We start from the raw sequence: 27,908 nt of genomic DNA, 5'->3' as shown, positions 1-27,908 counted from the left end.
CCGCGTAGTTCCCGTTCCCGTAGGAAAACTGGCATAAAATATAGTCTATGACACTCACAAATAACGCAAGTTATTATTGGTAAAAGATTTTATTTATTTTATTTATTTATTTAATACACTTTATTTGTACACCACAAAAATAAAAGAAAACAAGCAAAACAGAAACACAAGAAAAAGTAGAATACAAAAGGCGGCCTTATCGCTTAGTAGCGATCTCTTCCAGGCAACCTTAGGCTTAGGAACTTATTAGGACAACTGTAGGTGGTGTGTACGTAATAATATTGTACATATACATACATACAAATAACTAAACACTAATACATAAACCATAATACACAAATTATATAATAATTATAAATATCATAAAATAAACTAATATATAAATATATCATTATGTCGTATGATAAATATTCTAATAAAATAAAATATGTAACTAGTGACTAAGATAATATGTCTTAACGGATTTTTTAAACATATCAAGGGATTTGGATTTCCGAATGTCGACTGGGAGTGCATTCCATAGCTTAACAGCACGAACAACAAATGAACACTTATAAAATTTACTCCTATGGAAAGGCATACACAGAGTAAGAGCACGACATGTTCTTAGCTCTGATTGCACTCCCAGAAATGTGAATTTCTCCTTAAGATAAGGAGGATATTTTGGATTAAAGAGCACACAGTACAGAAGAGAAAGTACATGCAGATCCCGGCGACGGCGAATAGGAAGCCACTTGAGTTTCTGACGAAATTCAGATATATGGTCATATTTGCGAAGGCTAAATATAAACCGAATTGCAACATTTTGAAGTCGCTCAAGTTTATTAAGATAGTCCTCAGTCAAACTGGGATAGCTTGCGTCCGCATAATCGAGAACAGAGAGTAGGAGAGAATTTGCTAACATAACTTTGGTAGGAATTGGAAGAAGAGAACGTAGGCGTCGTAACGAACTCAACGTCGCAAACGTCCTCCTACTCAACTCCTTGATATGCATGCACCACGATAATTCCTTGTCCATAACAACTCCAAGGTTTTTAACCGAATCACAATACGGTATCATGACACCGTTGTAAATAATAGGTGGTACGTCGCCCCAAACAACTCTTGAGATTAGACTAGGACTGCCAATAATAATTGTTTTTGATTTAATAGGGTTAACCTTAAGCCCAAACTGTTTGCTCCATACTGAAATTGCATTTAGATCTTTATTAATAGCAGACACAGCAGAGCCAAGGTTCTCAAGAGTTGACGAGCGATATATTTGCACATCATCTGCATACATATGGTAGAGAGAAGTGAAACATTGAGTGATAGAATTAATGAATATGGAAAAGAGTAAAGGAGATAACACGCCACCCTGAGGTACCCCGGCCGAAACATCACACCAAGATGAGAAAGAATCGTGAACGCGAATACGCTGTTTACGGCCATTGAGGTAACTCCGAAACCAGTCAACCACCGATGGAGATATGTTAAGAGAGCATAATAAACCCAACAAAATGTCATAGTCAACAGTGTTAAAAGCATTACTAAAATCTAGCAGAACTAAGACTGTGAGTTGTCTATTATCCATCGCCCAGCGGATATCATCAGTGACTTTTGATTAAGATTCTGTAGATCCAATTCTAAACAACCGCACAAACTTCATCTGCATTAATATTAGAAATTTTCTATAAATATGATTATATTCTTATTTAATTTAAATACAGTTATATTATTTTGAGGACTTTCCAAGATATTTCTATTCATAAGATAAGTAGTCGGTCGCATGTAGGGCATTTCAACCAATAGCGGAACAACCGGGAATACCGCTCTTTCATTGCGTCACATCGTGTCGAAAGAGATGGAACAGGAACAACTCCGCCGCCATTTATCGACATTTTGTTTTGTTCTCCTAACGAGTTGACTGCTCACCGGTAGGCCTAGCCTACTCAACGGTAGGCCTAGCCTACTCAACTTGGTATTGATTAAAAAAACAACTAATAACTATAGATTATAAGCCTCAATAGCTCAATGGTAAGAGCGGTTGGACTCATCACTGAGGTGGTTCGAATCCCGCCCCGTTGGTCTATTGTCGTACCCACTCCTAATACAGTCTTTCCCGACTAGTTGGATGGGAATGGAAATGTTGGTCATATTTAAAAGATACGACAAATAGTCTTTAAAAAAAAATAACAAAATACTTTTTACAGCGTTCATCAGTCTCCATTAGTCCTTATACTATAATAATTTATAGCTGTCCTACAATCGAAGTTAATGCAACCTCGCGTGACCAACACGCCGTTAAACTGTAACTAGACATGCTTCCGATCGGTTTGGTTGCGATTTTACCGTATCTCGTGTAAGGCTAACCTTCATTTTAATTAGCGTGTAAAATATTTTTTAGGGTACCGCACTTGAAAAAGAAAATCGGAATCCATAAAGGATTAGGTACCACATAAGTAGTGGATTAGGTACATTAGTAGTGCAACTTTTACTTTTTGTGTAACTTAAAATAAATAAACGGATTTAATTTATTGTTTTCAGCCATAAGTTAGGATTATGTATTTACTAACAAATGCTCGCGTCTTGTCCGCCCTTAAACCTCCTTAATCCGACCATCTCGCAAAATCCGTTCTTAGCGGATGCCTAGTAACTATTCAATTACCTCCCTGCCAAATTTGAACTTTGCATGTCAAGCGGTTTTCGTTTTTTAAATATTTATAAAAAAAATATCTATGTCTCGTATCTATATAGATAAAATACAGCAAATAAGCGTGTTTACACCTTTTTTTTTGTCCCTGTAAATGCCTGTATGCAGGAAAAAATTAAAAAATATAAAACAAACAAACATACAACTTATTTACAGTTATACTTGTAGTTATGCTATTCCAGGAAAACGGTTTGGTCAGCAAGCACAACAAAACCTGTTTACCAAAAAACCTTATCTTAGTATCATCACAGACTGATGATAATTTATAAGCATATTTTTGCTTTGCTGATGCTTCCTTAGTTTCAGTTTTCAACGCACCTAGTAACGTCCGGAACCGTAGGTGGGACGATTCACACTTGTCTGGTTTTACGTTTTTGTTTAAAAATTACAAAGCCTCGCTCCAATATATAGCCGATGTAGCTCCGTATCATAAATAAATAAATATACTTAACACATTACTATGTAACCCCAAAGTAAGCGTAGCTTCTGTCATGGGTACATACACACAACATAGCGGATTTTATCATATTTATAAACTACGTATAGGCTCAAAGTCACACAGCGGGCGATGGAACGAGCTATGTTAGGAGTATCTCTGCGTGATCGAATCAGAAATGAGGAGATCCGCAGAAGAACCAAAGTCACCGACATAGCTCAACGAGTTGCGAAGCTGAAGTGGCAATGGGCGGGGCGGGGCATATAGTTCGAAGAGCCGATGAACGTTGGGGTCCCAAAGTGCTGGAATGGCGAGCCCGCACTAGCAAGCGCAGTGTTGGTCGACCCCCACCAGGTGGCCTGACGACATCAATCGAGTCGCAGGGATTCGCTGGATGCGGGTGGCTCAGTATCGCGATGTTTGGAAGTCCCTTCAAAAGGCATATTATGTCCTGCAGTGAACAACCATCTGTTAATATGATGATGATGAAATACATACAGACACTGGAAAACAACCATGTTCATGACTCAAATATTTTCCAGTTGTGGGAATCAAGGTATCTTCTTCGGTTTAAGAATGTTAACTGTGAACCATAATTTATTAAAAAGCATTTTTCTTTAAAAAAAACCCGCATAATTCATGCTCTGGGTAATCAGTTTATGAATAAGTAATCCATCAAAGAGCATAATGAGCTTTAACTCAAAGACTTACGGGAAATAATGTCTATAATAAGCAGTTCTTGAGAATTGCTGTGTTGATAAGAAAATCGTTGCAATCTTTTATTTGATGCAATATCAAGTAGTTAAAGTTGATGTAATATTAAATGTCTTTCATGAACCTTAAACTTACATATTACATAAATTAAACAGAGTTGTAGTAAAGCTGTTTGTTCAAAGTTATATAAACTAGTTAGTGATTTTGTAAGATTATTGTTGTTACGGTATTACGGTTCACTTTTGCTGGTACGGTTCTCTTGAATAAAATACGTGTCGCTTGTTTAGACGTTTAATGCCAACTAACTTCAGTATAATGTAGGTACAAACAATATCGTAAGTGCGTTCACGCGCTGTATTGAATTAACATGCCGCCCGCCAAAAGGACTGTAAAGGGCTTTTACTAAATACATAAACTTAATCATTATACCCGCAGTTAAACATCATTAGATTTATACATGCCATCACGAAAAAAATACATTTAAATTGTAAGTAAACTTCAGACTCAAACGCTGGTAACTACATAAATATTATATCTCATCCATAATTAGGCTTACTCTTAATACATAACTTCTTGTAATTAAATATTTATACTTGAATTATTATCACTTAAATAACATTAAAAAATTACTTCAAAATCAGTTACTTGCAATAATTTGATTTTTAGCAGAAATTAAATAAATATTACATTTAAATTAAATACATTATATCAATTAAGTATATTAATCAATATATATGGGCAAAAGACATAATTTATTGGAAGAACGTTTAGTGATATTGTCACCACTTTTGACGCTGTATACTCGAGTGACTCCATCATTACCGGGGTGCTTCCCAGTTATGCGACCTAGCATCCATTTGCCTGGTGGCAGGTTGTCACTCTTGATAGTGACGATCTGACCGATATCTAACTCTCTTGTCCTTTTACACCATTTATGACGTTGTTGAAGTCTATTAAGATATTCAGATTGCCATCGGTGCCAAAAGTCTTGCAATAATTTTTGTAGGCGCTGCCATCTCGATAGATAAGTCATCGAAATATTTTCCAGATTAGGACTTGGGATGGTATTAAGTGACTCACCAACTAAGAAGTGAGCTGGCGTGAGAAGAGGTGCGTCATCATCGTCCTCTATTGGGCACAGAGGCCGCGAGTTCAGACATGCTTCAATTTGGCAGAGCAGGGTGGACATTTCTTCATAGGTTAAGTTGGATTGCATTATCCTTTTCAGGTGGTATTTCATGGATTTAACACCAGCCTCCCATAATCCTCCCATGTGAGGGCTGTATGCTGGTATAAAGTGCCATTGAGTGCCATCGAGGGCAAGAGATTCTGCTATCTGACCATCAAATTCCAACTTTGCTTCTGCCCAAGCTGCTGCAAGTTCCTTATTAGCTCCAATAAACGTCCGGCCCTGGTCACTCCACATATGAGCGCATTTTCCGCGACGTGCCGTAAATCTTTTCATTGCTCCTATAAATGACTCTGATGTCATATCACCTACGAGTTCAAGATGAATGGCCTTGGTAGACATACATACGAAGATGCAGACGTACGCTTTCGTCGTTCTCATTCCTCTGCCTTTAGAAGAGAGGACTTGATAGGGGCCAGCGAAATCCGTCGAACTGTTCAAAAATGGTCTGGTTGGAGTTACTCTTTCACGAGGTAAGTCTCCCATAAGCTGTGACTTCACTGCAGCCTTTTGCTTAGCACATATCAAACATTTTCTAAATTTTAATTTGACTAAATTTTTTGATTTCAGGATCCAGTACTTCAGCCGTAAGTATCCCAACATCTGTTGTGGTCCACCATGCAGCGTTTTCAAATGTGCATCATCGACAAGGAGCTTGGCTAGGTAAGTATCATGACTTAATATTACAGGATTTCTCGTATCTTCATTCACAGAAGCGTGCCGCAGTCTACCGCCCACCCTGAGGACATCATCACCGTCAAGGTAAGGATTTAAACTTTTTAAACTGCTTTTAGCTTGTACTTCTCCTTTAGTTTTAATATTGTGAATATCTTCCTTAAAGCTTTGTTGCTGTGTTAGCTTAATGCATGTTTTTAAAGCATCATTTAATTCGCTTGTAGTAATTACTGTATCCTTATCCTGTAATTTCTTTCCCTTTAAAAACCTTTTACTGTATGTAATAACCTTTAGTAGCTCTGTCAAATCATCACAATTTTCAATTTTGCTTATTAAACTTGCTTTTCCATTTTCAATTTTCGAGTTGACTTCTATAACTTCTTTCCTTTCCAGGTTTGTACTTATGTTCTTTGGCCTACTGTATTCGATCTCTTTTTTATGTAACCATTCAGGGCCATTCCACCACAGTTTATTTTCTTTCAGGCTTGTCAAGGGCATACCTCTTGAGGCTAAATCAGCAGGGTTGTCTTGAGATTGTACGTGATACCAATTGTGATTCCCAATGTCTTCTAGAATCTCAACTACTCGATTTCTTACATAAATGTTCCATCTTGCAGGATCTCCAAAAAGCCAGGACAGTACTATAGTGGAATCTGTCCATGCATATATCTGAGAGGTTGGTATTTTCATGGCTTCTTTTATTTGCTTTAAAAGACCAGCAAGCAGGACAGCACCATTCAGTTCAAGACGAGGTAAGGATTTAGCTTTTGTTGATGCTACTCTTGATTTAGCTGCTATGATTGTAATTGTTACTTTTCCTTCTACGGTGATTACTCTCATGTAGGCTACTGCACCATAGGCTCGATTGGATGCATCACAAAAACCATGAACTGAGACATTTTTCATTAAGGATTCAGATGTTTGAAGCCATCTGTCTATTTCTATACCTGGTAAGTTGAGAAAACTGTTTCTTAAATCCATCCATTCCTGAGCTATTTCTTCAGTAACATTCTCATCCCAGGCCATACCTTGCAACCACAATTTTTGAATAAGCAGCTTCGCCGGTAATATTGACGGTGCTAACCAGCCCAGCGGATCAAACAACCTTTGAATATCAGACAGGATTGTTCTTTTCGTTATGCGATCAGTTAACGCAGGTAAGTTCAGGTTGTATTGGAATTTGTCCGTTCCAATATTCCAATTCAATCCTAAAGCTCTTATACTACCATCTATGTGTATTTCTAGATTTACTTTAGTGCTTCTTTGGCTTAGCTCAAATTGTTTCAGGAATTCTGCATTATTCGAACACCATTTTTGTATAATAAATCCTCCTCTTCGCAATATGGAATCTATATCCTTTGCAATTTTGATGGCTTCTTGTAAGTTATCCTTCCCAGACATTAAGTCATCCATGTAAAAGTCTTGTTTTATAACTTGTGCTGCATCGGTATGTTCATAGCCTTCATCTGTGGCAACCTGATGTAGCGTGCGGACGGCTAGATATGGTGCCGAAGCTGTTCCAAACGTGACTCTTCCTAGTCTATAATCTTTTACAGGTTCGTCTTGGTTACTACGCCATAGAATTCTTTGTAGATTGCTGTCTTCTTTGGTTACCAGAATCTGGCGGTACATTTTTTGTATATCAGCCACAAAACATACTCTTTTCATACGCCATCTCAATATTAAGCTCCTCATGTCATCTTGTAGTTGAGGGCCTACAAGTAATTCGTCATTTAGAGACACTTTGTTAGATCCCTTTTGCGATGCGTTGAATACTGGCCTCACTTTGCTCGTTTCTTTTTCATATTTAATAACAGCGTGGTGAGGTAGGTACACAGCAGGAACTTTCATTTCTTCCTTTGGTACCTCTTCCATATGATTCAAAGTTTTGTATTCTTCCATTATTTCTATGTATTCTTTCTTCAATTTCTCATCTTTCTCTAAGCGTTTTTCTAATTGATATAATCTTTTCAGAGCTATATCTCTTGTGTTTCCTTCGACACATTTTAGTTTTTCTGTTTTTGTTGGCAGTTTTACGATATATCTTCCTTCTTCTGTTCTGGTGGTTGTAGTGTTATATATTTCTTCACATTTTCTTTCTTCAGGCGTGGGTAATCTTGTTTCATTTCTTTCTTGTTCCCACATGTTCTTTAGCATATCATCCAGATCCAGATTCAGGTGCATGCTTATAATCTCATCTTCTTGTATCTTGTCGTGTACTGTCCCAAATAGAATCCAACCCAGACTGGTATTTTGAGCGCATGGAGTACCTGGGGGACCCTTGATTATTTCACTCTTCATAATTTGGGCACACACATCGACACCTAGCAACATGTCTACTCGTCCCGGTTGTGTAAAACTTGGGTCTGCCAGGACGAGACCTTGTATGTGCGGCCAGGTGTTGTTCGTTATTGTCTTAGTTGGCAACCTTGTGATGAGATGAGTGGGTATTATATACGTCTTAATGTTAATTTTAAATCCTTCATCATGTGTGGATAAGACGTTTACTTGTGTACTTTGTTTCACATTTGTGTGTGTTGAGCCAATACCTGTTATAGTTCCATTAACTTTTGTTCTTTTTAATTTCAGCAATTGGATGGCTCGTTCACTCACAAAACTTGCTTGAGAACCTGTATCTACGAGTGCTCTTACGATTGTATAATGGCCATTGTCGTCCATGATTTTAACTGTCGCTGTAGCTAGCAAAGCAGTACTTGCGTGCTCTCTGTTATCAGTTACCTTAGTGTTCACTTGCACCTGGGTATCAGTTATTGTCGTTTGTGAGGACTCCGTTATAACTGGTGATTTTGGCTGATGGATGAGGGTATGATGCCGCTTATGGCACCGCCTGCAACTTTGGGGAACCCTACACCCAAGAGCACTGTGCCCAGGGGAAAGGCAATTAAAACATATTTTGTTGTCCTTTACGTAATTACCTCTGTCCACCGGTGTAAGCTTTGCAAATTCCGGACAATGGCTTAATGTGTGGTCGTTCTTACATCGTACGCATGTTCTTGGTTTACAGGTACTAGTTATGGTAAATACCTTTTCTTTTGTGACCTTGCTTGTTGTTGGCGCTACTAATTCCAATGTTCTAAATTTATTTTGTAAAAATTTTTCCAAATCTTTCCATGTAGGTAACTCGTCTATATTATCTTTGTGCGCGAAGTCTTCCCACTGCTTGTGCGTCTCCGGGTCCAATTTCTGAACAACCAGAAATATGATTACTGGATCCCAGGAGTCGGTTGTTATATTTTGATTATTTAATCCTTTTACTACTTCATTGGTTGTATCAAGTAAATATTTTATATTCTGAGCGGACTGTATGTTTGTATTGGGTTTTCTTTGCGCAAAAAGCCTTTTTAATAGAGCGTTAACGATAAGGCGTCTATTGCCATATCGGCTTTGCAATGACTCCCATGCAATTGGATAATTTGATTGAGTCACCTGGATGTTTTTTAGTAGCATTGCAGCTTCCCCAGTGACGGTTGTTTTTAAATAGTGAAGTTTTTGCACATCACTGAGGGAGTCGTTATGATGCACCAACGACAAAAACAAATCCTTATAAGACGGGAATTCTTCATAATTGCCCCCGAAGACCGGTAATGAGATTTTCGGTAGATGTACATTTTGCTTGCCGCCACCTATATTGCCCGTCGACGTTGACATATTTGACGCCCTTGATTCATTCTCGATTTCATTTAATGTTGATAACATGTCCCTTAAGTCACCCTGCAGAATGTTGTAAAGGTCTTCATAAATAAAGAATTCTTCATTTAAAAAATACGGCAAGGATCCCTTTTGTTCCTTTGGAGTAATTTTAGCTAAGTCGTGATGCGCGCTCTTAAACGTCGTCCAATAATCTTCAAGTATTTGTATGCGCGCTTCAATGTAACCTTTGGTTAGTCGAGACTTGGGACATTTTTTTAAATTCACTTGGGTTTTACGAAATAATGTGGCAGTATCTTCCAATACAGCTAAAAGGTGCGTTTGATCTTGCGTAGGAGGCATCTTGAATTCACTTGTCACAATATAAGTATATAATAACTTCCAAAATGCGTAAATGCAAAGTTATAAATCGTAAATTGTATATAGTATGCGTAAAAAACGTTCGTCACTCGATGCACTTGTTTACTTCAACCAGCGATCGCGCTTCGTTCCTTTCACTTTTTGCTAGTCGGCGCGATCCGGCTCGATTTCGACCATATGTTACGGTATTACGGTTCACTTTTGCTGGTACGGTTCTCTTGAATAAAATACGTGTCGCTTGTTTAGACGTTTAATGCCAACTAACTTCAGTATAATGTAGGTACAAACAATATCGTAAGTGCGTTCACGCGCTGTATTGAATTAACAATTGTATTGTAGTGTGATCATAAATGTACAGTGTGGAGAAAATGTCGGTCAGAGGATGGTGAGCATTAATGCATTCCAAAAGAATCCTTTAAAGTTTTAAACCTATACCCAAGGTCACAAGTTCTACTCGAAATGTTTCCTCTACCACAGTATGATCTCTATTATAGCGGGCGCCCGCGACTTCGTCCGCCCTTAGACCTCCTTATTCCGACCCTCTCGCAAAATCCGTCCGACGTCTACTACCTACGAACTACCTCACTGCCATATTTAAACTTTATACGTCAAGCGGTTATCATATATCTTGATGAATGACCTTTCGCATTTATATATTAAGATGTTCTGTGGGCGTGACGGAAACAGGTATTAAGTTTTTGTTTGTACGGGAACATTTTCGCGTTTCCATCTCCAAAAGAACCTTCCTTGTTCTTGTCGGAAAATATGAAAATCTACCGTTGACTGTCTCGGCAGATTTTCGAGTTCCAGCCAATTCTAAGCCAGGAATTGCCAGCCCAGTCCTGCTATCCTATAGTTACGCCACAAGTAATAGCTTATTTTCTGCTTGCTTGCTTGCTTGCTGGGACCTGCTCTGAACCAATTTATTATTCCGTGGTCTGGAATAGCGTATGATAAACCTTTACGTAAGCCACCATTTAGCGTATCATACTGACCCAATACTATAACCCATGTCGTTCACTAATATGTCTCGTGTATTGTATTGGCCGGTCACATATGCGTCCGATCAATATTGTCACAATTTGATACACTATTTATAGAAAATGGGTTTCCTAGCCAACTTCGTCGCTGGACACGTAATACGATATTTTGTGTAGTATGTAATTGCCTACTAATAGTGCATACCTTTGTATTCGACTCCGTGTTTAACATTTTACGGTACGTGACTACTTTGTTATTGTAGTAATTCATTATGTCACGTCATGTCATATTTGCGGAGTCCGTCAATCTGATGCCTGATGATACTTCTATAAACAACGAGTGACGAGACTTTTTACTTCTACTACTAAAGGACGTGATAGCCCAGTGGACATGACCTCTGCCTCCGATTCCGGAGGGTGTGGGTGTGGGATCCAGTCCGGGGCATGCACCTCCAACTTTTCAGTTGTGTGCATTTTAAGAAATTAAATATCACGTGTTTCAAATTGTGAAGGAAAACATCGTGAGGAAACCTGCATACCAGAGAATTATCTTAATTCCCTGCATGTGTGAAGTCTGCCAATCCGCATTAGGCCAGCGTGGTGGACTATTGGCCTTACCCCTCTCATTGTGAGAGGAGACTCGAGCTCAGCAGTGAGCCAAATATGGGTTGATGACGACGACTAAAGGACGGCATCGATTTCTTTATCGTTAAACTCAGTTTTTCGCAAATCCCACGGGAACCATGGACTTTTTCGGGATAAAAAGTATTCTAGTTAAGTTACGTAAGTAAGTACTCCTATTCTACTACTAAAAGACGGCATTGATTTCTTCCGCATTCAATTCAGTTGTTCCTAAATCCTACGGGAATCAACTTATTCAATGAAAGTAACAAACATCCCTAATACAAAGAGCTCTATTACTTATAGCTTGGGCAGAAAGCAAACTTATTAATAAATTAACGCACTCGCAGCATCGTCGCAGCCTAAACTGCGGATACATTCCATGTACCTACGTCTACGCTAGAAACACGCCAAAGTTAACATTTAGAATCATATAACCACGGTATATCGTTTAAAACGAAACTACCAAACAGCCATCAGTTATCAAAGGAGTACTCAGGACAACGGTCGATACACCATCAATAATTCACAAACCAACCGCGTTTTCACAGTGTGTGTTAATTTCACACGCTCCTCGGTACGGTACGGCTTTGTGTCCAATTAATGGCAAGTAAAACTTTGTATGCAGCTCCATGCATTATATATTTAGTGTAATGCAGGCTTGTGGGTCGCTTTCTCCGTAAAACATGCAGTTGACAAGTAGGGGCGGACTCGCAAATGCCATCGTCAGAATAGCTTTGGGCTATTAATAGCTACGAGTATGTGCGTTTAGTTGATGCTAAATTTTATAATGGTTATTTAAAATTTGTTATTTGGACGAGGCAGGGGGTTCGCGACAAGATTTACGTAACTGATACCAAGTCAGAATTGAGGTTAAAATTGTCCCAAATTACTCTTAACATTGAATTCATTTGCGACAAGAAACAAGCACACCCATCACATTATTATTGCAAAGACATTTCTTTTAGTATTTTATGTGCTACCTTTTATTTTATTTTCTGGAAATTTTAACAGGGGCGCGTGGAGCCGAAAGTTTGAGATCAATTTCTAAATTGGCTAAAATTCGAAGAACGATAGACGCGTCAAAAATGGCGTCTGTGTTATAATCGTGCCCTTGCTAGGTGCAAGGGTTGTAGGACGTAAAGCTTATTGGGAATATATATAGGGATTTCCGGTTTACGTCTATCTGTTATTTTCTGGTGCTAATTTCTCTGGCCGTGACATATTACTGGGCACTATATCAAGATTTAGTATTTAGGTTTTTGCTGCTACTAACCAGATGTTTTTTTACTGTTGATTAATTATTTTTTATAAAACTTAACAGCCACAATGTCCTACAAATTGCGTGGTAGATTATCTCGTTCCGTTCACGTAAATTCTTTTTTCTTGCAAATAAGCGTCTTATATTCTACTGCATTGTCATTAACTATCTTCATATCATCTCAGATAGGTGCATATTATTTATTTATTTAGTTGACATAGTTGACCCTATTCATATTTGAACAGTGAAGTTCTTCTATTTCCACCAATGTGACCATTTTACGTAGAACATAGTCTATACTGACTCAATTGTAGTAGGTAACCCACATTCTCAATGCATTTGATTTAAATAAAAATGCAAATACAACAATCAGATATGATTTATCATCCATTATAGTTATCTGCGTATGTTTGATACGAGTCAAATCTTTCAAGTAGAATTCAGAAATTTTCATCTAGTACTGATAAGGCGTCACAATCATGAATAAGACACACTCGTGTCTTAATCTCCGTATACAGTTAGGCAGGTTTAAAGAAGTTTATAAAAACACAATGTCATCTTACAGAAAACAATGGAAAATGGCCATGAACAATACGAAGAGGTACCATGCATAAAGGTAGTGTCTAAAATCAGTCAACGCGTGCCAAAAACTGCAGACAATTTAACCGTAAACTTGGAAAAAGTGGACCAAATAGTCGGTGCGTTGGAACCTAGTCATCAAAGTCTGTTGGACAGGATAACATTTGAAAGTGAGAAGCTTAAAGGGAGTCAGAGTGAGTCTTCATCTAGAAGGAATAGCAACGATGGCGGCAGAGCAAAGAGAGAAACACTAAGAGAAGGTAAACAGTAGTTGATCTTAGATAAGTCATCATTAACCCATGTTCGGCTCACTGGACACAAGTCTCTTCTCAGAATGAGAGGGATTAGGCTGGAAGGTAATAGTCCACGCTGGCCTAATGTAAAAAAATCGCAGTTATGCAGGTTTCCTCACCGTTTAAAACACGTGATAAAAGCACCTGAAAAGTTGGGGGTGCATGCTCTAGACCAGATTCGAACCTAGGCCCTCCGAACCGAAGGCAGAGGTCATAATCATCATAAGTAGTATTAGATATTCTCAACTTAACTGTCTTATAAGTATGACATAATCAATAGATAGTTCATTGTAATAGAGTATTGATGTTTATTTTTTAGTTATAACATAATTATTTATTACCAAGTCGTAACCATTAGCGATTAAAAAATATGTTAAGTACATAATTACTATTTGTTGTTGCAATTTTTATAGCAAATCCCTTATAATGTTAAATACGATACATTATCATTTGTAGCACAACATAGACGAGGTAATAACTATTCATGTAGAGCAGTGTTTCCCAACCTTTTTCAGTCACGGACCCCTAGGAAATCAAGCACAGTTTTCACGGACTCACTTAATAAAATAAACAGTATCCTCGGTTCTCTAAATCATCGGTCATAGTCCGAGCAGTGAAGAGGGTACTAACTGACACAAACTTCTTAGAAGAAATTTCATGAGTGGAATAAAGTTGTTCAATACTTCAAATATTGCTTCACCTGTAGTGTGCGAAGGCAGAGGTAGACAAAATAAAAAAAAACATATGCATTTCTAATATCTGTGTTAGTTAGTCTCTCATCTGAAAAGAAAAACTCTGCTGGCTTTAAGTAAACGTAACGATTACGAGATATTAGCATTTATGTATGGTCCAGAGATGACACCGCAGACCCAGCCTCGCTACGCCCATGGAAACAAGTCATAATATTCAGTTCATCATCATCATATTAGCCTATTTGAACGGCTCACTGGGTCTTCATATTATAGATGTGGAGTCGTCATCCACCACGCTGATAATGTTAAATTCTTTAACGACTACCCTTAATGAAAATGATCGGGACGTGTACCTACTCGTCAACTCATCCACCATTCCCTTTACACACATGTCCTCTTTCACACACTCCAGCCATCTCTTCTTTGGCCTTCCTCTCCTCTTATGTCCTTCCACTTGCACATGCACATGTGGTTTATGTTAACTATCTACCTTTTTTTTCTTTTAACAGCATTGATATCAGCCTAATCACTAGGGACTTTGCCACGTCTTACAGATGGAACAAACTCCGAGCCCCCCACCGCCCATGTGACCAACTACAACGCGTGGAACGATCTCGCCAGTTCCAATTCCACCACGCGGACCGAACTTAGCGGATCAGACGGACATGTAGATGAACAGGTACGTATCTACTAATAAAATAAAATCAAACCAAACGTCGACCCGTTTTTCATGTAATCGTCTTGTCTTCTAATTCTTCTAATTTAATTATAGTCCTTTCTTCTGTAGCAAGATACCATAACGTGCCATAACTTTAAATTACCCGAAACCATTATTATAAACCATTTTGATTGTTTTTAACATCTGAGGGGTAATTGTGTACCTATTACCTAACGGTGTACGACTCCAAGTCAAACATGAGCTTAGTGATTTATAACTGACTTCCAAAAAGGAGGAGGTTCTACGTTCAGCTGAATGTATGTTTTTTTTATGTATGTCCAGCGATATTTCCGTCATTTGTGGACCGATATTGAAAATGTTTTTTTTTGTTTGGGTATACTTCCAGGGTGGTACCATTTTTCGTTTTTGCGATCTTTTATCATGGTTGTTTCAAAAAAGTGGCGTAAATTTTTTATATTTCGTTGAAATAAGGTTAACCACTAGCCATGCCATCTGTAGAAAAGACGTTATGAATGTCATTTCGTAGAAATAATCATGTTAGACGAACGCAAAAACTAAGAATCACTGGCACTTGATGTACTTACTGGTGATATGTAATGAATCGTACACTGGGATAATAATTACCCTGATAAACTTCGTACCATCAAATTACATCTTTACATTTCTAAAGACTGATTCGAAAGTGATTAACACTGAAATGAAGTCTGTCCACCAACGCAAGAGCGATTATAGATCATTATGATCTTGTTAAGGCTCATTGCTTTGATGTACCGTTACGTTTATCCAATGGACGCGTACTATTTTTACTTACCTACGTACCTACACCTACACTTCCGTCTAATTTACACTGCAAAGAACGAGGAAATTCATCCATAGAGTACATTCGTCTGAAAATTCTTCTGGCTTCCTATATTTTGAAAGTAAATAGGCATAATGTAAACAAGTTCCCACTTTAGTCTAGGGTGCACTACTATTTATTATTATTAAAAGGCTTTATGGGACTACCATTACCTACACTGTACCTATATTAATTGATCTCTTAATATAGGTACAGTGTTTCATATGGGTCCATAGAAAATCCTGTAACCATTTTACGTTTAGACTATCCAACATTTAACAGAAGGTGGTGAAACAAGCTCCAAAGGAGACCGAAAATTTTGGATACGTTACAAAAGAAAAAAAATGACGAAAATACTTTAATAGTGTATAACTGATATTATTTTTTTTATAAATGACACTTTTTTGGATATTGTAACAGTTCACCAAATCTGAGACCAGTAATGTATAAAAACTGGCCCTTATCCTTTTTTTGTTTCTCATGCTGCTTAATTGAAGTCTCCAATATCACCCATCCCCCTTCGCAGAAACCAACTCGCCGTCGCAGCCACGATTCAGCGATACCCAATACCCCAACCCAACGCTCGTCGTGGAGGTCAGCTGATAGTCTCGCCCCAGACTCAGCTTTCGGCACTTCGCTGTCTGATATCATAGAGAGTCCTACAAATAAGGTAAAAGCTTTAATAAGTAGTATAGTTTAGGCTTTAACTTAAAAACTGAAAAATCATTATCAACTGCTATCAGCCGATAGACGTCCATTGCAAGACATACGCCTTTTGTAGGGACTTCTAAACATCATGATTCTGAGGCGTCTGCATCCAGCGAATCCCTGCAACTCGCTTGATTTCGTCAGTCTGAAAAACTAGTTTATTCAATACAATATCTAGCGGACAACGGCGACTATCCAGCCTTGTCGCTAAATCCATTTTTAACGAACATTGATTAACTATAAAGTACATCACTGCCAAATTTCATCTTTTTACATCAAGCGGTATTCAGTATTACGTGATAACCTTTCGCTTGTGTAGGTATTATTTATTATTTTATATGATAGTTATATAAATGTCCACTAAAATTTTACATTCCCAAAGAAATGTAATTACTTTGTTGTTAGATCCATCTCAGAGACGACATATCCCAATCAAGAGATAGTTCAGAAGAACGCAAAGCTAAGAAGCACTGGCGTCTGCTACGTAATGCTGCGACAGCTGCTGACATGTTGAGTAAAAAGGATGCAGCCTTGCCAGGCACTCCTCTGCCGAGTTTACAGGTTAACACTTTTGTTTATTTTGATTTTTGAAGCAAAACTTCTTTACGCACGTGTTGGCGCAAGTGATTCATTAGATCGGTCTATAGATTAGATGATAGTTCGAAGTATTCCGTGAGTTAGGTGGGGAGTAGTAGGAGACCGAGTGCTGGCGATATAGGCGACTAGCTTATTTCAGGCCTGGCGTTGGATACGACCACACCTTATGTTGGATTTGTTCGGAGTCCTTCATGGATTATTTTGGCGGGGAGAATAACCTGAGTGGAGAAGGGGAGTGTGTCTTTAGCCCTACTTCGATCGGTCACAAGTCCGGGACTCGCTCAAGGTTGTTGCCACTTGAGTTTATTACTAATGTCCTTGGTGGGAATTATAGACCTAATAAGATTTTATTCTATTTTGCTCTTTAAATCCGCTTCTGGTGTCAACCCATCTCCAACACACGCTTGACTTGGGGTGTAAGCTGACGAATGCGTGACGCGAGCGTTACAAAAATGTAGTCGGATGAGGCAAACGTTGAGAGGGAGATATAGGTTAGTGGAAATAGAAAGACAGATGGTTACGTTTCGTGTGTTACTGTAAGAGCAATAGAGAGTAGTATTACTTGAGTCGTGTGGTCTTTATGATGATTGATTGATGTGTGTGGTTTTTATGATGATGATTGGCAGTAGGCAGTTCAGTCGTCCAGTTTATAAGAAATAACTTCACGGTAAAGGAACCAGATACCGAAATGGGCAATGGGAGATCATAGGTTTATTCCCCGCCCGATAGATCATTAGGAGTCCAGATGTGGTCCAGAGGTCGAAATACTGTTATAAAGACTTTGTTGGTAAGACAATATCGGACCCACTCCCTATACAGTTTAGATTTTGATTGAGGACTAATGAGGATTAAGTTACGACACTTGCTTAGAAAATGCCAACTCACTTTTAGCATGAAGGTGTTTTAGATAAGTGGTAAACTTCTGTTCATGCTTTGCATATGTTTTGCATATCTACGAATTATTTTCCTTTTGCTTAACTAAGGAAAATAGATCATAGTAATTATAACTTTATATTGTGTTTTTCTTTATATGTTTTGAGTAAATCACAAAGTAAATCTATTATTAACCTATTTTTGACAAGTTAATGTTTTTCCATGTTGCTGTTGGTATCTCCTAAGTTACATGAAGTCTCAGTACTAATTGTGCATTCTACCGATAAACGTGTTTTCCTGCTTTAATTTATAGCATAAAAATTTACGAATCCTAATTAAAATTTTGAACTTGTCGAAAATGTTCCAAGTAGTGAAATCATATTTTTTAAATAATTTATTATTAACATTAAACTTTAGTAACTAACAATAAATATGAATATGGTTTTGGCATCATCTACCATTTTACGTTTCTTCCAGTCTAACCCTAACAGCCAAAGTTCCAACTACCCCAGAGAAGAACGAACGCCATCTATACCAAATAGTTCCACAGAGCCGGAAGAAAATGTTGGAGAAACTAGTTCAGAGGTAAATATTTCGTTTCACACTGAATTTGAGGAAGTAAAGTTTAAACCCTAATATGTCCTACAATTTCCAACTAAAGTAAATACTAAAATAAATTTTGTCTAGCACCTCGAAACATTCACACACTGAATATGAAGCGAAAGACGTGATGTAACTCAAAAGTGCTGAAAATTTCATATTACTTACACGTAATAAATGTAAATAAGTTGAAGTGCCAATTTATATTGACTTACAAATTGCATTGATTTGATGAACCTAAAGATACACAAATTGCAGGGCTTAGATCCAGATTCCTTAATGTTTCGTGATGGGAGACGTCGCATAGATATGGTACTCGCTTATGAAGAAGAAGATTATGGAGTTATGACTGAAATAGAGGCGCGGAAGAAAGAATATAGACGTACATTCCAAGTAAGAAAACCTATATAAAGTACTGAAAGCCCCAACATTCAAGAAACTGTGATCAATTGTAGAATAAGTACGAATATATGTATATTTTTCACCGTGTAAAGTTAGTTTCATATTTACAGGTTTTAACGTTTAACGTAATATTTATGTTACCCAATATTTAAATTGTAATTTACAGGAAAACTTAAGAAAAGAAGGCCTAGAATTAGAATTGGAGAACAAATGCTTGTCGTTCGATGGTAAAACTTGGTTCCTAAAAATTCACATTCCATGGAAAACAGAGGTGCGGTTAGCCGAAGTTTTAAGCTTAAAGTTGCCTACGAGGAGGTTCATCAGTTTATCTGTAAAAGCGTGGGTAAGTACATTTATTTTTTATATATAAATCTTTAAGTTGTCTTTTAATACGGACTTACAAAACACATATACATACAATATATAATATATATACATCTGGAATATTTTCATCTACTCGTTTCTTTTGCTTACTTATATATGATTCGAACTACATATTTACTATACACTTTATACGGGAAAAAATTTTGGACATAGAAATCCACCCTGTACAACTCCATTTAATATTTTTTTCCTACTCTAACTTAAAATCATTTATTAATCTTAAGCGTCTTAAGCTTAAGATTAATAAAAGAAAGCTTAGGCTCCAATTCAGAGGCTTTAAGACATGTTAGTCAGTAATAACTTCAAGATTAAAGACTTACTTTATATATCCATAGAATGATGAACTAGACGCGGAAGCGGATAAGCACTGGTACACTAAATGGCGGCACAAATGGAAGACTCTATTCGAGTATGGACATGAGAGGATCGAACCAGAACCCTCTTTTTACAACGCTATTGATAAACCTGATCTCAAGAGGGAGGAACAGTAAGTATTTAATGAAGTAAATTATTAAAGATTTAATAAGCTTCTATTCTACAAAATATACTATGTTATGGTAAAGTTATGATAAAGGAAATTCTGAAATAATCAGTTTTATATTAAAGGCTCAGCAAAACTATTACCTTTATACACACATATTGTTATTAAACTAAAAAATATCTTGTGCCGTTAAATATCAAGTTTAGCTCTCTTATTGTAATCTTTCTAAATATGTTTATACAAAACGAAACGTTATTTCCTCGTATTTGATCTGTTTGGAGATAATATATAAAACTCTATTTTGCTTTAACAATTTTTCAACGGCTTTTGATAATGTTGTTCACAGGTTCCTAATAAAAGATAGATTTACACAATTATCTCCAGCCCAACGTAGTTTACTAGTCATGCAAGTATTACTCAGAGCCAAATATGACAATAATGATACAAAGGTGAGATATACAATTATTGATATAATAAAAATTCTTTACTAAGATAAAATATGATGTAAAAATCGCAATGATTTAAGTACGTAGAATTGTAAATAGTTAGTAATAATAATCCATCTTACATTAAGTTAATTAAATTCAGTGGTTTATGATAATATAAGTTAATAAAGGTAATTCAGATACGCATTATAAGTTTTGATGTCAAGATAAATCACTTTAAAATAAAATAAAGTAGTATAAAGTCAAATGAATTATATCTTGAATATTTATATTTATTTTAAAAACGACAATGAGATAATATTAAACTATTTTGTTTAAATATTAAAAAAAGAAAAAGGTAATTAATTATACAACGTAAATGAAGTCCATTAAACTTGATGGTCGACTAGAGCAAGGGAAGTAACCATGCCTTTTGCAACGAAGGCCATGGATTATTTTTCCAAAACTGAAAAATATTTACGTACTGACTAAGAATGTTTTTAGATTAGATAAAAATTTTTCTAGAAACAAAATTTTTGGTGTAGATTTAGTTATTTCCTAATTTTAGATGGGGATTCGACGGCTACTTAATGATGGCACTTATTTAGCATGTTTTCCTTTACACGAAGGTAGATACGATTTGGATATGGACGACAAAACTCAAACAGATAGACGGGTAATGAAACAAAACCACATTTTACTTACATATAATTAGCATAACTTTGTAACAGTTGATCTCTTAGAGATTAATATTTTCTATCTATGAATTATTTTTCTTTCTTCTTTAACTGTTTTTTTAGGTTTTTCATTATTTGGTTGTTATTATTTTGGTAAATCAAAAGTTTGAGTTCATTATTATCAGCTCAATGTACTATAATACAATTGTTTTTTGTACAGCTTTTATATTTAGAGTGGGCACGTCCATGCAAATGGTATAAGAAGCAACCTCTCTGGCTGATCAAAAAATACTTTGGAGAGAAGATCGGCCTTTACTTCTGTTGGCTTGGGTTCTATACCAAGATGCTATACGCACCGGCAATAGTTGGGACACTCTGTTTTTTGTATGGCCTAGCGAGTATGAATTCTAGTGATAACATTCCCAGGTAAGGATTATATTTATGAACTTTACTCTTTTTTTTGTTAATTGAATTTATATCTTTTTAAGTTCTTTATATTCACAGTTACTAAACAGGTCTTTTTGAATATTATTGATTGCATATGTTTCTGTCTTTCAAAAGTTTTAATAATCCACTTTTCGTACCCTGACATTTACTCGTAGCTTATCGTAAGATTATTTTTATAGCAGTTCTTCATTTTACGGACTGATACTAAAATCGTTAACATTATTTACAGTAAAGAAATCTGCGATGGCTATGGTCCAGGGAACACCACACTCTGCCCACTCTGTGACAAGGCTTGCCAGTACCAACTGCTTTCAGACTCCTGTCTCTTCGCCAAGTTAACGTATCTCTTTGATAACCCGGCGACTGTGTTCTTTGCTATTTTCATGTCCTTTTGGGGTAAGATTGTTTTACTCTTTAAATTTGTTATTTTTTGTTGTTTTAGTTTTTATGATGGTGTTTTTTTGCAGCTACTACATTCCTCGAGTTGTGGAAACGTAAACAGTCGGTGCTAAGATGGGAGTGGGACTTGGGAGGCGTCGATCAAGTACGTATTTTTATTTAAAATGGTAATCATTAAACGTAGGCGTCCACATATCCGCATCGTACGTATCGGATGCATCGTATCAAACGGTTTAATTAATTTTACGGTAGATAAAATCAGTTTGATGCGATCGGTATGATGCGGATCAGTGGACGCACTTATATGATTTTCTATACAAAGAATACTACAATTCGTTTGATGCGATGTTTCCGATACGTTCGATGCAGATCTGTGGATACTGAATGTTTACAACATGGATTTTAGAGTCGGTACGGTGATGGTTTCTAAATACTTTCCCGTAATAGTTCTTATTTGTAGCTATTTTCATTAGTTGAGCTTGTGTAACAGTGCTCGTCAAGACTCGTTGTTGTTATGCTTGCTATTCTTATTGGTGCTATCAACCAGATTCGTTATGTTCCGGTGTAGTAACTAGTTCCAAGAGTATGATAGCGGGTAAAATCATTGTCACGTCATCTGCTGATAGACGGTGGCACGGTGTTATGAGACATATACTTTGAATTCTCTGCAAAGTGTCGCCCTGTTATTGCCAATTTTTCACATAGCATCAAGTCGACCATCTGCTATTTGCATCAACTATAAAACAGTTCTAGATTATTGCGTTACATTTAAGCGATACACTTTTTTTATGTTTCAGGACGAAGATCCACGCCCTGAATTCGAGGCATCAGTAAAAACATTCCGTACTAACCCCGTTTCTAAAGAGAAAGAGCCTTACCTACCCACCTGGCAGAAGACTATGCGATATGTTGCCACAAGCTCGGCTGTTCTTTTTATGGTGACATATATATTTTTTAATAAAAGTAGTATAGAGATAATTTGAAGCAAATTTTGGGCTTTCTTCTTTCAAATTTTGCAAGTAGGTCAAAATTTTATATAGAAGCAGTAGTATAATGTCCAAATTTATAGATTTTAACACAGAAAGTGATTTTTATTAAGTATTTCAGTAAACATGTAATTTGTTGTTGTTAATATTAAAGCTACGGTCTATCTAATCAGGTCAGTTTCAATGATATAATATCGCATCACCAAAGCTGAACTACTTGCGATTTCCAGTATTGCATTTCTAAGAATAATAAATAGTATGCTTTCACTATTATCATGGTTAAATATTCATATTTCTAGGTAAAACTTTAAAATGTTTTTTTTTTTCGTTTATATTCTACCGTTTCTTTCTACAGATATCTATAGTAATGGGTGCAGTGTTAGGCACAATTATATATAGAATATCAATGGTGTCGGTCATATACGGCGGCAGTGGATTTTTCTTGAAGAGACACGCAAAGATTTTCACGGCCATGACGGCTGCATTGATCAACTTAACCATGATCATGATCCTTACTCGGGTATGTTTCTGTTGATTTATTAATAAAAACATGTTGTTTCTTCTTTGTTACTTTCAGAGATTTTGCATCGACATTTTTTTTAATTGTTTGTCCATCTGATGGAACTCACTGATGTTAAATAGAAAACCATTGTCTATAACAGAGCAACACTTTGCAGGTCATTATAGAAACTTTGCGATAGTCAACTTGAGGCCTATGTAATAATCCTTTATGTACAGCGCAACCCCACTCTTCAAACCAGTACTGCTAACACGCGACTAACGACTGAAGATAAATAGACAAATTTAATACAAATATACTAATAAAAATAAAAAAATAAACCAATAACAGCGGAAATACTGCAATCTATTTCATTGTGATGGGACGAAAGAGATGGGAATGGTACAACTCTGCCGCCATTGGTTGACATTTTGTCTCTATTTTTCTCTTCACTTTGTAACAATGCTGCTTGACGGCTTAAATAAATATGGTGATAGTAATTCCTGGGACGAGTTGTGTCACAAGATAAATTCTAGCAGAAATTAAATTTTCATAATGTTTGAGTATTACTTATTTAATGTGATATTGAGTTAAATTTAATTTTGCAGATTTATGCCAAAGTAGCAGTATATCTAACAAACATTGAGAACCCGCGCACGCAGACTGAATATGAAGACTCTTACACGTTCAAAATATTCTTCTTTGAATTCATTAACTTCTACTCGTCACTTATCTACATAGCTTTCTTCAAGGTATTGTTAATTACACAATCAATGGTTAAAATAAAATAAAAGACTAAATTCCTAATTAAGGTGCCTATAGATAAATTTTCACCTAAGGTTTTATTTGAATTTAAGTACATATGGGCATTTAATTTGGACACCTGGTTATTAAATCTGATAACCTGATAATAAACACAAAATTATTATTAAAACAATAAATCTTTAACTCAATATTTTTATTATAATGAGAAATCGTATCTATTAATTATTAGTTTCTAAAACTTTGCTGCTCACTTTTGCTATTTGCTATTGTATTTTTAGGGTCGTTTTTTCGACTATCCAGGGGACGATCAAGCTCGCAAATCAGAGTTCTTCAAACTGAAAGGAGATATCTGTGACCCTGCCGGTTGTCTCTCCGAGCTCTGCATCCAGCTAGCGATCATTATGATCGGGAAGCAATGCTTTAACAACTTCGTTGAACTTGGCTACCCGTAAGTTACTGTTTGTTTACAAATTTCCTTTCAATTTGCGTAATTATATATACTCCCTAGTTATGAAGTGTCAATAGCCCAACATTCAGCATTTTAATGAATAGTTTATCAAAACAACACGACTTACTAGTCAAACTACTGGAAACCGACTACTAAAATAAGAACAATTGCTGTGAATATTTACAGAAAGTTTCACAACTGGTGGCGTCAGAGGTCACATCGAGCTGTGACAAGAGACCCTAGCAAACCGCATATGGCTTGGGAGCAGGATTATCATCTGCAGGATCCTGGGCGATTAGCACTCTTCGATGAATATCTCGAGATGAGTAAGTATATGACACCATCGTCATATTGCAATAGGCTTTGGGCTTTCCAGCTTACTTAGTTAAATTTCATAGCTCTTGTTGCATGTGTTCATCCTTATCATCTACATATTAGCCATTATATACAGCTGTGTGACTTGTTAAGTTGAGCTGTGATTCTTTAAAAGATCTTTTCATTTTGATCACGTACCTCTCTCCATCACTTGCTGGGCATTGTTATGACGCCTATAGTGATTGTGAATACTTATATATATATGCGCCTTAATAATGTAGGCATTTTGAATCAATGGTAATTTGTGATGACGTGATCTGAAGATAAAACTGCACATTTAGATAGTCGCAATTAAGAAACATTCAGATTTTAAAGTAAAATTTGCTCCTAATAATTAGTTACGAGCAATACATGTTAACGTGAAAATTATTTATTCATGACCGTTTTAGACGATTCGATTATAATAATAAAAATGTTATTTCTCCTCTAGTTCTCCAGTATGGTTTCGTCACATTATTCGTGGCAGCATTCCCTCTGGCTCCACTTTTCGCTCTACTAAACAACATCGCAGAAATACGTCTTGATGCTTACAAGATGGTGACACAAGCAAGACGACCTTTAGCGGAAAGGGTTGAAGATATAGGAGCTTGGTATATATCATGTTTATTACGTACATTCATACATTTCGTTTGATTTTTTTCATTGTACTATAATTTGATTATATTCAACGTTCTTTTGTAGGTATGGAATTTTGAGAGGCATAACTTATGCTGCTGTAGTCTCGAACGTAAGTTTGTAATATGATTTTAATTAGGTACTTGTAGCAATTAAATTAAAAAATTATGCGCTAATTAATATATACCATTCATTATGTTAGTTAACCTTGGATCGCTTATTCTAAACTTTATTTTTAATTATAATAATTGTTCATAGTTTTCGACTTACCAGCTTTTAACATATGCATAGGTAGATATAAGAAAAAAAAAACATCATCAGCCCGCAGAATCAGGTCTCATTAACATCTGATAGTAGGTAGTAGTTACAGAATCAAAACAGTATTAGCCTAAGCCTGCGAACCCGCAAAGAAGCAGATTAGTTGTTTCAATGTCAATACACCCTCTCCTAAAAGGAGGCTAGGCTCATTAGTATATCAAATATAGTTATAGATATATGTATATAGTAATAGATATATATATATACTTCCTGTTACAACTTGAACTTTATATTTCAGGCATTTGTAATAGCATACACGAGTGACTTCATCCCGCGCATGGTGTACAAATACGTGTACTCCCCGGACAACACTCTCGCCGGGTACATTGATCACTCTCTCTCACGTAAGTATAATAAAACCAAATATAAACACCAAGTTCGCAACTTTTATTGTAGTATCTATTCTTAGCAGCCTTAGTCATTTATAAAGGATATTAGTTCTCCGAAAATATATTAGCAACTACTCTGTCTTATGTTTAGTTTTCCTGAAAAGATTATGAGGACTTTCGTTTGGCGTTCCCCGGGGTACTTTATTATGACCGTCTTTATTAAGCAGTGTTATTGATGTATCAATTTACAATTGCATCAATTAAACATCAGATTAAAATACAAATGCAATTGACGATAATTTTAAGAAAATTATAACTGAAAATCAATTATTGCTGAACATTTGCTCAGAATAAACATACTTAATATAAATATTATGGACTTATGAACTAGACCCCGCTTTTCCTTATATTAATTAAAATGCTTACAGTTTTCAATACTTCGGATTACCGTGAGGAATGGGGGGCGGATGAGAACGAGGTGGACCCGCCCGTGTGCGCGTACAGGGGGTACCGCAACCCACCCGACCACAACGACCCCTACGGCCTCTCGCCGCACTACTGGCATGTGTTCGCTGCTCGACTAGCTTTTGTCGTCGTTTTTGAGGCAAGTATAATCAAAACAGCCTCGTTCGTCCAATAGTTAGCGTATGTGGTTTCGGATCACGATTTCCTGGGTTTGTATCCTGGGACTTATGTAATCCTGGTAGGTATACGAGGTACTGAGATTTTCTTCCTTCTAAGAAATTCTCACTTAAACTTCTCAGCTCAGAGTTGAGAAGTAGGCAGTGTTCCCCCCGCATCTCGGAGAGTACCTACATTAAGCCATCGATCAACGTCGACATTATCATTAACTGCTTCAATATATTAATGCCTCAATAGCTTAACTACAGGAGACGGACTTATCACCGAGGGGTGGTGGTTCGATCCCCGCCCCGTTGGTCTATTGTCGTACCCACTCCTAGCACAGTCTTTCCTGACTAGTTGGAGGGGAATGAGAATATACTTTAAAAAAAGGTAATATTAAAAAAAAAACTGATAGCACGTGTTAAATATATGCTGACAATGATGATGATATTCAAAAGAAGGTATTAAAGAAAGCAATATCTCATAGCATGCCCCAGAACTCAAACCTTGTACCAAACCTGTGCTCAAACCCAAGACCTCGAGTTCCGAAGTGAACTCGTCCCCTTCTGATTTTTACACGACATCGTACTGAAGTCTGGAACACTAAATCACTTGGCGATACGTCTCTCGATAGGATGGTAACTAGCCACGGCCGAAGCCTGCAACCAGCTAGACCTGGACCAATTAAAAAAACCTTAATTGACCCAGCTGGGGATCAATCGATCGCATACCACTGCCGACCAAGGCTGTCAAAATATCTGAATACATGGATCACCAGGTTGATGCTGTGCGCTATGAGCGTAGGCATTTAGTTAGCCTAACATTATCACTAGTGACAAAAACATTATCACTAGTGACAAAAACGTCCGTTTCCAGCACGTAGTGTTCGGTCTGACCGGGCTGATGCAGCTGCTCATCCCCGACGTGCCGGCGGAGCTGCGCACTCAGATGCAGCGGGAGATGCTGCTGTCCAAGGAGGCGAAGTACGAGTACGGGAGGCGGAGGCTGTCCACTACCGACCATGAGCTGCTCAAACAGAATAGCGATAGCGGTGGTAAGATACCATATTTTTAGCAGACTCACGGCCGTTTTCTTCATCGTAAGTAACAGTCAAAGTAACGTCTAAAAATACCTCGTTTAAAATGGGTTTTTTAGCCCCTTGTATAACAATCTACTATTGTTATACAGTTCGGCTCCTATAAGTTTGTCAATACCTTGAAGTTATGGGAAATATTCCGCAACACCCTGTATGTGTGTGAGTGTGAAGTGTATTGCTAG

The 27,908-nt window shown here is 36.9% G+C and overlaps 2 protein-coding genes across 3 annotated transcripts in view; one reads left to right on the top strand and one right to left on the bottom strand.

The window, feature by feature from the left end:
- The window catches only part of LOC112052035 (anoctamin-4), a 44,044-nt gene that overhangs the window by 11,643 nt on the left and 4,493 nt on the right, over positions 1 to 27,908 (top strand). The window contains exons 1-24 of one of the 2 annotated variants that reach the window (XM_052882955.1): positions 10,023 to 10,120; positions 13,163 to 13,436; positions 14,716 to 14,840; positions 16,205 to 16,348; positions 16,792 to 16,947; positions 18,334 to 18,441; positions 18,715 to 18,849; positions 19,025 to 19,201; positions 19,578 to 19,729; positions 20,070 to 20,172; positions 20,717 to 20,824; positions 21,046 to 21,251; positions 21,502 to 21,668; positions 21,740 to 21,816; positions 22,469 to 22,609; positions 23,013 to 23,177; positions 23,765 to 23,908; positions 24,200 to 24,369; positions 24,556 to 24,695; positions 25,175 to 25,334; positions 25,426 to 25,471; positions 25,916 to 26,021; positions 26,435 to 26,610; positions 27,507 to 27,684. In XM_052882955.1, coding sequence (XP_052738915.1) covers positions 10,118 to 10,120; positions 13,163 to 13,436; positions 14,716 to 14,840; positions 16,205 to 16,348; positions 16,792 to 16,947; positions 18,334 to 18,441; positions 18,715 to 18,849; positions 19,025 to 19,201; positions 19,578 to 19,729; positions 20,070 to 20,172; positions 20,717 to 20,824; positions 21,046 to 21,251; positions 21,502 to 21,668; positions 21,740 to 21,816; positions 22,469 to 22,609; positions 23,013 to 23,177; positions 23,765 to 23,908; positions 24,200 to 24,369; positions 24,556 to 24,695; positions 25,175 to 25,334; positions 25,426 to 25,471; positions 25,916 to 26,021; positions 26,435 to 26,610; positions 27,507 to 27,684 — 3,361 coding nt within the window. In that variant the 5' untranslated portion in view covers positions 10,023 to 10,117. Of the gene's footprint in view, positions 1 to 10,022; positions 10,121 to 13,162; positions 13,437 to 14,715; positions 14,841 to 16,204; positions 16,349 to 16,791; positions 16,948 to 18,333; positions 18,442 to 18,714; positions 18,850 to 19,024; positions 19,202 to 19,577; positions 19,730 to 20,069; positions 20,173 to 20,716; positions 20,825 to 21,045; positions 21,252 to 21,501; positions 21,669 to 21,739; positions 21,817 to 22,468; positions 22,610 to 23,012; positions 23,178 to 23,764; positions 23,909 to 24,199; positions 24,370 to 24,555; positions 24,696 to 25,174; positions 25,335 to 25,425; positions 25,472 to 25,915; positions 26,022 to 26,434; positions 26,611 to 27,506; positions 27,685 to 27,908 lie in introns of those variants that run through there. The other variant, XM_052882956.1, reaches the window with a different exon arrangement.
- On the bottom strand, positions 4,564 to 9,717 carry LOC128198305 (uncharacterized). Its single transcript, XM_052882849.1, has 3 exons — positions 9,154 to 9,717; positions 8,752 to 8,910; positions 4,564 to 8,463 (listed from the first exon to the last, which is right to left on the bottom strand). The coding sequence occupies exons 1-3, from the start codon at positions 9,715 to 9,717 to the stop codon at positions 4,564 to 4,566; spliced, it is 4,623 nt and encodes a 1,540-aa protein (XP_052738809.1).

The sequence above is a fragment of the Bicyclus anynana genome, chromosome 8 (assembly GCF_947172395.1).
Source record: "Bicyclus anynana chromosome 8, ilBicAnyn1.1, whole genome shotgun sequence".
Taxonomy (NCBI): domain Eukaryota; kingdom Metazoa; phylum Arthropoda; class Insecta; order Lepidoptera; family Nymphalidae; genus Bicyclus; species Bicyclus anynana.
Note: the sequence above shows the minus strand (reverse complement) of the source record. Positions and strands in the feature narration are given on the sequence as shown.

Bases quoted from the DNA above. Each gene is read 5' to 3' on its own strand.
- LOC128198305 (XM_052882849.1), bottom strand. From the start codon at position 9,717: ATGCCTCCTACGCAAGATCAAACGCACCTTTTAGCTGTATTGGAAGAT. The intron at 8,911-9,153 runs GTGACTCAATCA...CTGGTTGTTCAG, and splicing joins TGCTACTAAAAAACATCCAG to AAATTGGACCCGGAGACGCA. The intron at 8,464-8,751 runs GTATTTACCATA...ACTGATACCCAG, and splicing joins GCAAGGTCACAAAAGAAAAG to GTGCAAGTGAACACTAAGGT.